General features: G+C 47.4%; 2 protein-coding genes across 3 annotated transcripts; both read right to left on the reverse strand.

Moving 5' to 3' along the window:
* Nucleotides 1-219: 219 nt before the first annotated feature.
* Nucleotides 220-4,141, reverse strand: LOC109754091 (uncharacterized). 2 transcript variants are annotated; one of them, XR_006662955.2, is made up of 3 exons: nucleotides 3,805-3,888; nucleotides 1,064-3,655; nucleotides 220-667 (listed from the first exon to the last, which is right to left on the reverse strand). XR_006662955.2 is itself a non-coding variant. In XM_040387389.3 (2 exons), exon 2 carries the CDS (start codon nucleotides 3,653-3,655, stop codon nucleotides 1,568-1,570), a length of 2,088 nt encoding a protein of 695 aa, XP_040243323.1. In that variant the 5' UTR covers nucleotides 3,805-4,141; the 3' UTR covers nucleotides 1,001-1,567. The 2 variants fall into 2 exon arrangements, 1 of the variants encoding a protein (XP_040243323.1); XM_040387389.3 differs by lacking the exon at nucleotides 220-667 and having other exon boundaries at nucleotides 1,001-3,655; nucleotides 3,805-4,141.
* Nucleotides 4,142-11,726: 7,585 nt separating this feature from the next.
* Nucleotides 11,727-12,511, reverse strand: LOC109754087 (uncharacterized). The gene is made up of 2 exons (XM_020313014.4): nucleotides 12,177-12,511; nucleotides 11,727-12,106 (listed from the first exon to the last, which is right to left on the reverse strand). Exons 1-2 carry the CDS (start codon nucleotides 12,431-12,433, stop codon nucleotides 11,968-11,970), a joined length of 396 nt encoding a protein of 131 aa, XP_020168603.1. The 5' UTR covers nucleotides 12,434-12,511; the 3' UTR covers nucleotides 11,727-11,967.
* Nucleotides 12,512-12,933: the final 422 nt, after the last annotated feature.

Here is a 12,933-nt window from a genome sequence, read left to right on the forward strand (position 1 = left end):
GGCTAAGAGATGACCCATTGTAGACATGTTTTTTTTTGTCATTTCTAAATTATATGCAAGACTTAAGATAAGACTACCTTACGAACCATTGTACATGCCCTTAGCAAGCATAGCTTCCGACTCAAAACTTTCGGTCGTTTTTTTCTCTTTTCGTTTCTACTTTTATTGAGCCAGGTTATGTCTGTTTTTTTTTCTATTTCTCTTCTTTATCTGTTTCAATTTTTTTTTTTCAAATTCACGAACTTTTATTTCAGACTCATAATTTTTTTCAAATCCATGAACATTCTCTTCAAATTCATTAACTTTTTTGAAAGTCGCAAAGAATTTTTGAATTTGTAAAGTTTTTTCTAAATTCATGATTTTTTTCAATTCCATGAACTTTTTTCCAAATCATGAATTTTTTTCAAATGCGTAAACTTTTTTACAAACTCGCAAACATTTTGTTGAACCCGTGATTCTTTTCAAAAGTCAATGGTTAACTGATCAATGGCCAACCTGTCAATGGTTGACCAACCAACCAAGCAAATGGAGGGGTATGAGCGAGCAAAAGCTCGCTTTTTGGGCCGGCCCACACTTGCAGGGCGCGTGAGCCTACTTCCCTCACTAGGCGCAAATGGCGCTGAGGAGGAGGTCTGGCCAGCCTTCTTCATTGGTGAGGCTTCTCAACCTGTTGAGTCATTGACGAATGACAACGTTTTAGTTGTACGGTAACTTTTTTTTGCGGGGGAGAAAATTGTTTACTCAAACACAATGTTCTGACAATCCTCCATCATCAAATCTAAGACCATAGAAGGACCCAAACCGATCCACGTCATGGTTCAACCTTCCATTCTCGCAAACCTAGCTAGACAATCACTAGCCTTATTTTGATTACGACTAACATGAGTACAGTGGCGGCGCCAGGAAATGAAGGCTGGGTATTCATTCAAATTTTTTTTTCTCTACATGTAGTATATGAACCAAACAACACAACACTAGCAATATATGAACAAAACAACACTAGCATAACAACAATAGCAATATTTCATTGTATCAGACCATAACGACATGAATACATAAGTACCTTTTGATTGATAAAGTGATGATATCCTTACAATATAACTTTGCGGTCGCCTTTTTGGAAGAGATTGATGACATCTTCATCCTTCACTTGATTGAAAAATTCTCTCTCAACAAATGTAACCAAACAACTGTTCAAATATTCATCACCCATTTTGCTTCTTAGCTTATTCTTCACATGGCTCATTGAAGAGAATACCCTTTCAACACTAGCAGTAGCTACTGGCAGAATCAATACCAACTTAAGAAGCTTGTAAACAATATGATATTGTTCATGCTTGTTTGTCTCCACAAGCACAACTGAAAGTTGACACAGATTTTTCAGGTTTTGGAACCTTTCATCTCTACGCACATTAGTAACATACATGTTTAGTTGCCATGGAAGTCTTGCCAGTTCATCACTTGTAAAATCAGAAGCTTAAAACTTTGTAGCAAGCCTAACCAACTTCTCTTGGTCATAAGCAGCAAATAGATGAAGTGGACAGAATGCTGCCATGCAAGAAAGTAGTTATGTGTTTACCTCATCAAATCTGCCATTCAGCTCACTGATTTGCCTATCAATGACACCCACAAACATATCAACCTTGAAGCGGTGGTAATTGATTGGACCATTACATAAACCCCTTCTAGGCCGGCCAACGGGAAAGTAAGGACCCTCCATATCAACAACTTTGATCTTATGCTTTGTACAAAAAGATGTGACCTTTGTGAGAAAATCATCCCATCCAGCATCGGTCCTCAAAGCCTCCAAGTAATACTTTGTGTCACGAACAAGCTCAATAGCATGAACAATATCTTCGTCTTGCTTTTGCAAAGCTCTACACAACTCATCTGTGTATCCAAATATTTCTTGCATCAAGTGTGCCATGAAAACAAACTCAAATGATCGAAATACTGTCTCTATGGATAGAGCCGCTTGTGCCTCCACACCATGGTACTCGTCTCCAATCTTGCAAAGGACTCGTCGTAGTGCACCATACATAGAGATGAGATGGTTCACAGTTTTGAAGTGAGAGCCCCAACGTGTATCACATGGCCTTCCCAAACCCAGTTCCTGATTCAGCCCACTCCCTGTTTCTACTTCTTCCAATTCCAATGCATCAATGAGTTCTTCAGCCTGAGCTATCCGAAGCATTCTCATCTTTTTACAAGACATGCCAAGAGCATTTAACAAGTGTGCAAGCTGCTGAAAGAACCAAGTACAATCACCACTCTCCTTAGCAACAGCAACAAGAGTTAACTGTAGTTGATGGGCAAAACAATGAACATAGTAGGCAGAAGGGGACTCATCCATAATCAGTTTTTTCAGGCCATTAACATTACCTCTCATGTTGCTAGCTCCATCATATCCTTGCCCACGAACCATCGCAAAGGTCAAATTGTAGTCCATAAGCATTTTTTGAATTGCAGCTTTTATTGTCAAAGAGGTAGTATCTTCAACATGAGCAAGACCAAGAAATCTTACAACCGCCCTTCCTTTCTTATCAACATAACGCAAGCAAACAGCCAACTGTTCATTCTGATACACATCACTAGACTCATCTGCAAGTATTGCAAAATGACCACCATCAAGTTCTTGAATGACTAGTTTAGTAGTCTCTTGTGCACAACATTTTATCACCTCTTGTTGTATATCATGGTGAGTCATCTTGCAGTTCCGTGGAGCATTCTTGAGAACAACCCTGTCAACCTCTTCAAAATTTCCTGCTAGCCAATTTAGAAGCTCGAGGAAATTTCCTGCATTTAGTGAGTCTTCACTTTCATCATGTCCTCTAAATGCCAAGCCTTGCCGCAACAGAAATCTCACACACTTGAGTGTCCATGTCAAACGCTGTTTATACAAAGCTTTGTATTGTGAGGTGTTTGAAGAAATAGACTCCCGAATTGATGTTTGTGGTGTAGTGAACCTATCATACTTCTCTTGAGCTTCAGCATGAGCACTACAAACCTCACCTTCATGTTTCTTCAATCTCGACTTCATGTTCCAGTTATTAAATCCCTTCTTCACAAAAGCATCTCCACCGGGACATCTTGTTTTATCCTTGAACAAATAGCAAACAAAGCAGAAAGCCCTATCTTTTTCCACACTATACTCAATCCATGGAAATTCTTTAAACCAAACACGGCAAAAGCGACACTCTTTTCCACTTTTATTTGTAAACTTGAACTTATGATTCTTTGGTTGACATGACCCCATCTCAATATATCTCCTTCTTACTCTATCTTGGTCATTGACAGCATACACTGAGATGGGAATCTGCATTCCAGGATCATGTTCGAGTGCCTCCAAATCTGCTTGCATCGGTTCATCATCTTCATCAATAGATTCATCATCTTGTACATGAGGTGTTGAGGTTTCTCCTCTACTCTCTGGTTCTTGCTCATGTTGTACATGAGGTGTTGAGGTTTCTCCTCTACTCTCTGGTTCTTGCCATAACACCAATTGTAAATTGCTCTCAATATGAACAGGAGAAGTACATGTACTAGATGCAGCTACTGTCTGATTCGGTGTGGATACTTCATCCATTTTCCTTGCCTTTGAAGCCTTTTCCCACATTGCAAATATGCTACTGCTAGCAATTCCACTCTTCTTCATCTACATTAGGAAAACAAAGGGAACATAAATATAAATACTTGCATCTGTTAAATAGATCGACTACCTGCATGGCTGCATCTAGTAAATTAGAGCAAATCAAGAAATTCCCAAATTGGGGGCAAGTGCAGAAGCTCATGTACTGGTCGCACCTTCTGTTTCTATTGCTGCTCCATACGACCAAATTGGCTGCTCGGAACGAACCCAAGAGGAGGGGCGGGCGGGGGGCCGGGCACCGCCGGCGCGGGGGGGCGGGCGCCCGCCGCAAGGGTTGCTCGGCTGCTGGCCTGCTGCACCCTCCGAGCCGAAGAGGAGGGGCGTGGGGGGGGGGGGGGGGGGGGGGGGTGGCGGGGCGTCGCCGACAGGGTCGCCCGTCCCTGCTTGGTTGCTGCTCCCTCCGACCAGCGCGGGGGGCGGGGCGCCTCCGATGGTTGACATCGGCGGATCGGCCTCCGGCGGCGCTGCGTGTCTGCGAGATTGGAACGGTGCGAGGAGCGTGGAGGGTGCGAACGAGCGAACGAGTAACGGAGATTTCGTGGGCTGGGCCTGCGTTTCCCCTTTCGTGTGCTGGGCTGACATGTATATTTTTTTTCCCGTCTAAATCTTGGATATTCCTGTGAATACACAGGCATACACCTGCCGCCGCCACTGCATGAGTAATACAAGTTTCTCGAAGACTTAACAAATACTTAACTTCTTTCATTGAGAAGCATAGACGGATCTGTCCTCTTCACGCTTCTGAATATAAGTTTTTTTAAATATTTTAAATGAACTACAACATACAGATATATGTAGATATATTTTAAGTATAGATTTACTCATTTTGCTTCGTATGTAGTCATTTATTGAAATCTCTAAAAAGACTTATATTTGGGAACGGAGGAAGTACAAAAGGGAGGGAAAAAACAGAAGAAACAAAATCTAGGATCTAATGGGGCAACATAAAGACTAATGTATTAAAAATGAGAAAATCTGCTTTGTATCTGTGTGCACGCATGCACTCCGACGCTGCGCATCTCAATGGCATTTTTCCTATATGGAGAGCATATGTATGCATGCAAAAATCTTACACATCGTGTTGACATCATCACATTAATTCCCTGTTTTTTCAAAATTTCAAAATGATTTATCTCACAAACCAATAATCCGATTAGCGATCCGTCTTCACCGATGAGTTTGCCTTGGCAAAGGCATCAAAACAAGATCCCATATTGACATGTTTCAGCAAAGTTTCTTTGTCGCCATCAGTTGCTAGATTATATCATTGTAGTTTTTTTTTCGAGGGTACGCCAATGGCGTACCTTAGCTTTATAGAAGAGGAGAAAAATATTTACAAGAGATTACACGTTCGCTAGGTAGTGACACACACCATCCTACCATAGCCTCCACTCACAACCCAAGCCAACTACTCACAAAACCTAGCTACTCCGGTAGCTCCGGCCCTAGTCCACATCTCAAGCTCTTGCCAGATTAGGTCCATTGTGCCCCCTTCGTTCCCTAAATCCGTGCGTCCAAACACCCTGCCGTTGCGCTGTTTCCATAAGTTCCAGCATATGGACGTGACCACGGAGTCAAACCCCTTCCGATGCAGTTTTGGCATGCGCTTCCTCGCGTCCGACTACCATCCACCAATTCTATCATGGGCCGAGGGGCACAGAGCCAAGTCAATCCCCATTCGAGCAAAACACATGAACCAGACTTGTCGGGAGAAGACACAGTGCATCGTAATGTGGTCGACCGTGTCTTCTTCCTGCTCACATAAGAAACACGGTGACTTCTCCTCCTACGGCCCATGTCTCCACCTCCTGTCTGAAGTCCAAAGCCTATACTGGATGGCAAGCCACATGAACAATTTGCAGACAAGCGGAGCCCAACACTTCCAGATTGCAGCAGCATGCTGGAATCTAACCCCACCATGACACATCATGCTGTACGTGGATGAGGCCGTGTATTTTCCTTCCCTGTTCCAATCCCAAACTGGCATATCCTCCATGTCAGGGATCAATTGCACCTCCATCAGAATCTCGCACAACCTGATAAATTGTGCCAGCCCATCCGTGTCAAGCTCTTCGCTAATATCCTCCATCCAGGCTTGCATCCATAAAGCATCCCTCACACTTCTTCTGTTGGCAACTTGCATCCTGACACGATCGAAAACCCGCGGCGCCAGCTCCTTGATTGTAGTCCCATTGATCCACCGATCCGTCCAAAAAAGCACCTTAGTGCCATCACCCAATTGCCACTTTACCAGGCTGCCGAACGCCTGACATACCTGCTTGTCCGGTCTCCAATTCAGCCCTTTCCACGGCCTCGACTCGTCAGTTCGCCATAACCATGCCCATCTCAACCTTAGGGCAATTCCTTGCTTGCAAAGATCAATGACACCCAGCCCTCCCAGCTCTTTAGGCCAGCAAACTCTCTTCCAGGGACCAAGCATCTGCCCCCATGCACCTGTTCTGACCCAGCCCAAAAGAATGCTCGACATCCTTTATCAATACTGTCAAGAGCCCACTTGGGAGCCTCTGCCACAATCAGATGGTGTGTCGCCCTAGCTCTCATGACTTGGTTCACCAGGATCAGCCTCCCTGGCCGTGTCACAAGTCCTCGTTGCCATCCTGGAACAATGTGCAATGCCGCATCTACCATAGGTTGCCACTCCGATCGCTTGAGCTGCTTGATGCTCAGCTGCAGGTCGAGATACTTGCACGGGAATGACTCGATCTTCCCTGGCAAGGCATCCCTGACTAACTGCTCATCCTCCTGATCAACCCTTATCATAATTGCGGCAGACTTCGAAAAGTTGATTTCAAACCTGAGGCTTCTCCAAAAATACCAAGCACCTCTCTCACAAAGTACATGTCTAATATGTTTGGCTTGATAAACAAGACCACATCATCCGCATATAAAGACAGTCTCTGCAAAGGGGTGCATCCATTCATTTTACTAAAAACCTCTGAGTCATGTGCCTTGATCACAATGTCCGTGAGCACATCCATGACAATGACAAAAAGCAGTGGGGAAATTGAGTCTCCTTGCCTTAACCCCTTTGCATGCATGAACTTAGCTCCCGTCGATCCATTCACAATCACTCTGGAGCTGGCCGAAGTAAGAAGAGTGGCCACCCAAGAAATCCAACGCTCCGAGAACCCTTTTGCTCTCAACACCTCAAAAAGGAAAGGCCACGAGAGTGAGTCAAACGCGGAAATGTCCAGTTTAAGTAACACACCTTTGGCCTTCCTCTTGTGCAGCCTATGTGCCATCTGACGTACTAGCAAGAAATTATCATGCATGTTTCTGCCCTTTATGAATGCTGACTGGTTAATATGCACAAGCTCTCCCATCCTCGGTCTCAACCTTGTTGCCATGAGCTTGGAAGCTAGCTTTGGCATACTATGAACCAAACTGATCGGCCGGAAGTGATTAATGTTGCATGCCTCCGGAGACTTTGGAATGAGGGTTATAAGCGCTTGGTTTAACCTCGCGAAACCTACCCCGTTGCCAATGAACAGTTTATGCAAAGCAGCAATCAGATCTCCCTTCACAATCTCCCAGGCTTTTTGAAAAAATAGCCCAATGAACCCGTCCGGCCCCGGTGCCTTATCCGAAGGCATCTCTTTAACTACCGCCCATATTTCCTCCTCTGAGAATACTAGGTCTTGCTCAGACAGGTCCACCGCGGCGATACCTAGAGATTGTAGGTCCAATGTATGCTCCCGTGACTCGTCCCTTCCAAGGATGGACTTATAAGCATTAAGGAAAGCTTCCTCCTTGCCGGCTTGATCTGTGATAACCTGCCCATCCACGTGTATAGCTGGGATGTAGTTCTTCATCCTCCTCCCATTAGCCACAAGATGGAATAGTTTTGAATTAGCATCTCCTTCACGTAGCCAAGAAATTCTAGACCTCTGGCGGGATATAGTTCGTTCCAACGAAGCAAGCCCGAGTACCAAGCGCTTAAGCATTCCTCGCATCCCTCGTTCCTCCCTGGTCAGCAGTCGATTCTCTTGTGCATAATCAAACTGCAATATGACAAGATTTGCAACGGCCATCTGCAGCTTGATGTTTCCAACTCTTTTCTGACCCCATATCGCGAGAATTCTGGCCGTGTTCCTGAGTAGCACGTCAAGCCGGTGAAAAGGATCCGTAATCGCTGGATCACAAACCCAAGCCTCCCTCACCACATCCAGGAATCCATCTAGCTTGACCCAAAACTTCCCGAATCTAAATCTCTTCGCATAGTGTAAATGTTCTTCCAGAGATAGGAACAGAGGGCAATGATCAGAGGTTGAAGTAGAGAGAGCCTGCAATAAACACTCCTGGTGGTCCAACTCCCAATCAATGGACACAAAAGCTCTGTCAGTCTTAGTAAGCGTTGGCACTTCTCGCTCACTACTCCATGTAAATCTCCTCCCATGCAGGAATAGCTCCCTGAGTGCATTATCCTCCACAAACCTTCTGAACTTACTCATCATCCTCCGATCCAGCAAAGCATTGTTCTTGTCTGCCGCATACAGAATCATGTTAAAATCTCCTCAAACTAGCCAGGGTCCAGGACAGAGTTGTCGCCTTGACGCTAGTTCCTCTAGAAACGTGATCTTTAGGGCATCTTCTTGCGGGCCATAAACCACCGTGAGCCACTAGGACGGCCCCTCCAACGGGGACACATAGCTAGTAGTGAAGTTTGTGTCATTGACAAAGTTAGTCAACTGCACCTTCGTGGAATCCCACGCCACAAAAATTCCACCACGTGTGTCTGAGGCCGGCAAGTCCCAACACATTACATTATTACAAATTGATCCACCGACTCCAGCTTAGTTTCTATGATACAAATGATAGCGACCCGAACGGACTCAACAAATTCTCGAAGGGCTTTCTTCCTAGCAGGGCTATTCAGTCCCCTCACGTTCTAGCATACCAACTCCTGTGGATTGTACGACATGCGAAAGGTGTGCTCCATGTCCGTACACACTGCCCCTCAAGAGACCTAGGTGGCCACCAACTCGGTGCTCTCCAGCTCAGCCCCCAAGTTAAGCGGGATTGCCTTGCCAAAGATGGCTGCGATCGCCCTTAACTGCTGTTCTTGGAGGGGCGAGTCAAACACCTCACGAAGCTGACCTAGTGCATATTCCGAGACCGCCAGATTCCCGCAATCGAATCCCAGAGTCTTGAGCAGCACCATCTCTGCAGCCGAGGCCTTTGTTTTGTGTGGCCCTCCCACACCTAGCGACCTGGTAGTGCGTCGAGGTGTGAACGGATCCTGCCCTGGTCCACATGGATGATGGTGGGGTACTCAAGCAGCTGCCGGAAGGTTTCGCGTCTCTCCGCGGGATTTGAGCTCGCCGGCGGCGGCTCCAGCACCCAGAGACGGCGGGACACATGAACCTCCTCCGGATCCACACAACAGGCCCTAAGCTTGAAGAGCGACATGTCATCTCTGCTCTCTGTTTCAGGTGCCAAGCTATCAATCAGACACGAGCTGCCCAGAAGCTCCACCGCCGTGTCCCGGTCCCAAGCATGCGACGACACCCCCTCAATCATCAGATCCACCTGCATCCTCATCAACTTGGATTTCGCTTGCGCCTGCCTCAGCCAAGGCTTGATGAACAGTTGCACTCCCCCACGGGCGACGGAAGGGACAACAAGAGCTTTGTTCCTAAACTCATGACATGCGAACACCACCAAGAAATCCTCCGGGTGGTACTTGTGCACCGAGAACCTGTGCCTCGGCATGTCGAACTGCTCCGACAAGATCTTCACCGTCGTATCACAGGAAATCCACGGCCTTTGACCCCCCACATACATCACCACTGCCAATTGCAGCCGGCGCTCCATGTCGGCCATGACAGCAGAGCGGGGCAGAATGCAGACCTCCCCCGACGGCGACGACGTCTCCGGGAACAACGGAAGGATGTTGGGTGCAACCGGCGAGGGAGGCGCCCGTGGCGCCCCCTGCCCAGGCTCCAACAACAGCCTTCCCCCTTCCCGAGCCAGCCTCTTCGCCACCGGCTCTGCCCCGGCCGCCCTGGCGATGACCGCCCTCCGCAACTCCTTCGCTGAGATGGGGCTCCTAGGCTGCGAACACTGCGATGAGACATGCCCCGACAATTCGCACCTAATGCAGGGCGGGTCGTTCGTATAGTCAAACCTCTGATGGCCCTCCTTGAAACACCGAAAACAAAGTCCATAGAGATCCGGCGGGATTTGACGCCGCTCAGAAGAGGAAGGGGACGCCGACCTGCCCCGCAGGCCAGCCTCCTGCTGACGCCACAGAGCACGACGCCGACGCCACATGGCCTTGCGAGATGGCCCTGGCCTGTGCCAGGCCGTCTCCATCCCAGGAGCAGCCACCTCCGCCTGCGCTGCGCCCGCCGACGAGGAACACGCCGAACCAGGGGAGCCCGAGAGCCCCAATCCAGACACCACCGGCCGCTCGCGATGCATCGAAGAGGTGACAGATGGGGGACTGCGAGATCCAGATGCCATGGCCAGCGGAGAGGGAGGTCACCGGGGCCGGAGAGACCAGCGGCGAGACGGGGTGGTCGCCGGGGCCGGAGTGGCCACCGGCGAGAAGGGTGGACGCCGGAGCCGGAGCGGCTACCGGCGGGGAGGGGAGAGGGGGAGCGGCTGGCGAGCGAGATTATTAAAGCGCAAATGTATGTTTCTGATTTGAGATGTCCAAACTAGAAGTGCTTATCAAAAAGGTATCATCATTGTAGTTATCATTGTAGTTTTCATCTTAATAGAGAATGGTTTAATTGACACTTGACACTCGGGGGACTACTGACGTGGGAACAAGGAGAAAAGGATGGGGCAGGCCCGGGAGAGGAAGGACTAGAAGAGGAGGAAGGGACTCGCCAGCTGAGTCCACATACCGGCCAGCTTCTCGGGCACGAGCTCCCCCGATTGCTCGGGTGCGGATCGACCACCACATGTAACCGGGGACCTGCTGTATATAAGGTGGACCGAGGGATCCCCTTGGGCCAAGTAAGAACTCTAGAAGCTTACTTGTCTTTCAAGTATCCCACCGCTCTGCCACCATAGAGGGTGGACTGTACTAGTTTAGGAAAGATCTTGCGGATGACCCCCTCCTCCAAGATCTCCGGCGACCACCATAATATCAAAAGGCGGGAGTAGGGTCTTCCTCCTCTCCGGAGGGCCTGAACCTGTGCAAACTCACTGTGCCCTTGCGCTGACTCTTGATTGACAATCATCTGTCCCTACCGAACAAACAACCGTTTCTCGACGACGTTCTCGCATAGAAACACTAACATCTACATCTCAGCTAAAATCTTTACCTGGCCAAATGAGGCTTCCTAGAGTTGGAATTGATTGAGCCTTGGGCTTTTGTTGTTTCCTTCCATTTTTTATTTTTTGCTCTTTTGTACATATTTATATTATTTATTAATGAAATTACCGTAAAACGGTTGTTCTACTGTCCTTGCTTAAAAAATTCGAAGAAGTCCATACAAACTTTGATGCTTCCTTACAGCCTAACCTTTGTAGTAACTAGAACAGGGTAACGCTAATGCCCATCCCTCACTACATGCTACTGTCTCTGTTTCAAAATATTTGAAGTTTAAGTTTGTTTTAAGTCAAACTTACTTAAGTTGACAAAATTTGTAGAACATTATGCAAACAGCTACTACACCAAATTAGTTTTATTAGATTCATCAAGTGCGTTTGGCTTTTGCGCCGGCTGTGTAGTTGCTCCCTGGAAGATGTAGTGATCTAAACACTCTTTTATTTCTTTACGAAGGGAGTATATCAAATTGGCAGAGCACCTGCCTTTCACGTCAAAAAGAATTCATCATAGCATATATTTTCATTCTATTTTTTTTAAATATTGATGATATATTAGAAAAATAATAATATAAAGTTGGTCAAACTTAAAACAGTTTGATCTAGGACAAAGTTAAAACTTCAATTATTTTAGAACGGAGTGACTGAGTAGTTGATATGGCAAGCCACACATGAAGATTCTTGAGCCGCGTGTATGAATATTTCCAGGTAAGGAAGGAAGAACATGGCTACTGTGACAAGCAAGTAGAAACAGTGCTGAAGATGCTGAAGTTCCTAAACTTAGCCACATATGAAAATTCACGAGGCATGTGTATGGATCCGTGCAGGTAAGGAAGGAATATGCAGTTCAATTTGCCAAAATTAGACGCTAGACAGGCAACAAGAAACACTGCTGAAGTTCCTAAACCTCCCCGGTCCTCTAAAACTCTGCCAGCACTAAGCAGTTTACAGCTGACCGCTCGACCCACTGAGCAGTGAGCAGAATACAGAACCATGGTATGCAGCTCTCGCTCTTCCTAAGATTCACTGCCGCCGTCTCCGGGCATCCGGAGTGCGAGGGCCAGGCAGAGAGGCACGACGGCGTAGGCCCCGAGCTTGAGCAGCTCCTCGGTGTCCTTGGAGATGGCGCCGATGCGGGACCAGTCGCCGCTGTACCTGCAAGCCAACGAGACTCCGTTTATTTGCGATCGGTGCGCGCCGGCCGACGTGATGCGAGCTCACGTACCCGGCGTCGACGAAGCCGAGGGCGAAGAGAACCGCGCCGGCGCGCAGGAGCACGGTCTTGCTGGGGAGCGCGCCGGCGAGGCCGTTGTTGGCGTTGCCCCCGCCTCGCTCTGCTTCCTGGGGGGACTTCTTTGCGCTGCTGCGCGGGCGGAGGAGGTGCTGGCGCCTGCCGCGGTGCGGCGGCGTGGCCGTGCGCGGAGAGGCGACCGTCCTGGCGCCGTGGCCGGCGCAGGAGCGCAGCATTGCTCTGCTTGTCATGCGCTCCCTTTGCTCAGGTTTCTTTCTCGTCCACACGTGTGTTAGCGGCGGGAGGTGGAGCTGATCTGACTGTGAATGCTTTCAGGAGGAACCTTGGCTGGCTGCCCCGCATGAGCACGACTCGGCTCCTCCTTTGTTTGACCTGCTGACTTGTTGCAGCTCAAGCGATGGATAATACTACCTTTGTCCTGGTTTATTGATCCCAAAGTATTTTGTGCCAAATTTTGATTTTAGATTTAATTAAAATAATAATAATGCATGTCATCAAAAATTATATCGTTAGATTCGTATTTAAATATAGTTTTCAATGATATTATTTTTAGTTACATGCATTAATATTTTGTTAGTTAAATCTAAGATCAAAATTTAGCACAAAATATGAAGATGACTAATAAATCAGGACGAAGATAGTAATGCTTTGGCTCGTATGGCCAACAGATTATTATTTTATGATTGGATAGCAAATGAATCGAAGAGCAAGAACCAACTCCATCCAACGC

Source organism: Aegilops tauschii, chromosome 4, assembly GCF_002575655.3.
Source record: "Aegilops tauschii subsp. strangulata cultivar AL8/78 chromosome 4, Aet v6.0, whole genome shotgun sequence".
In the NCBI taxonomy this organism is placed as follows: Eukaryota; Viridiplantae; Streptophyta; class Magnoliopsida; order Poales; family Poaceae; genus Aegilops; species Aegilops tauschii.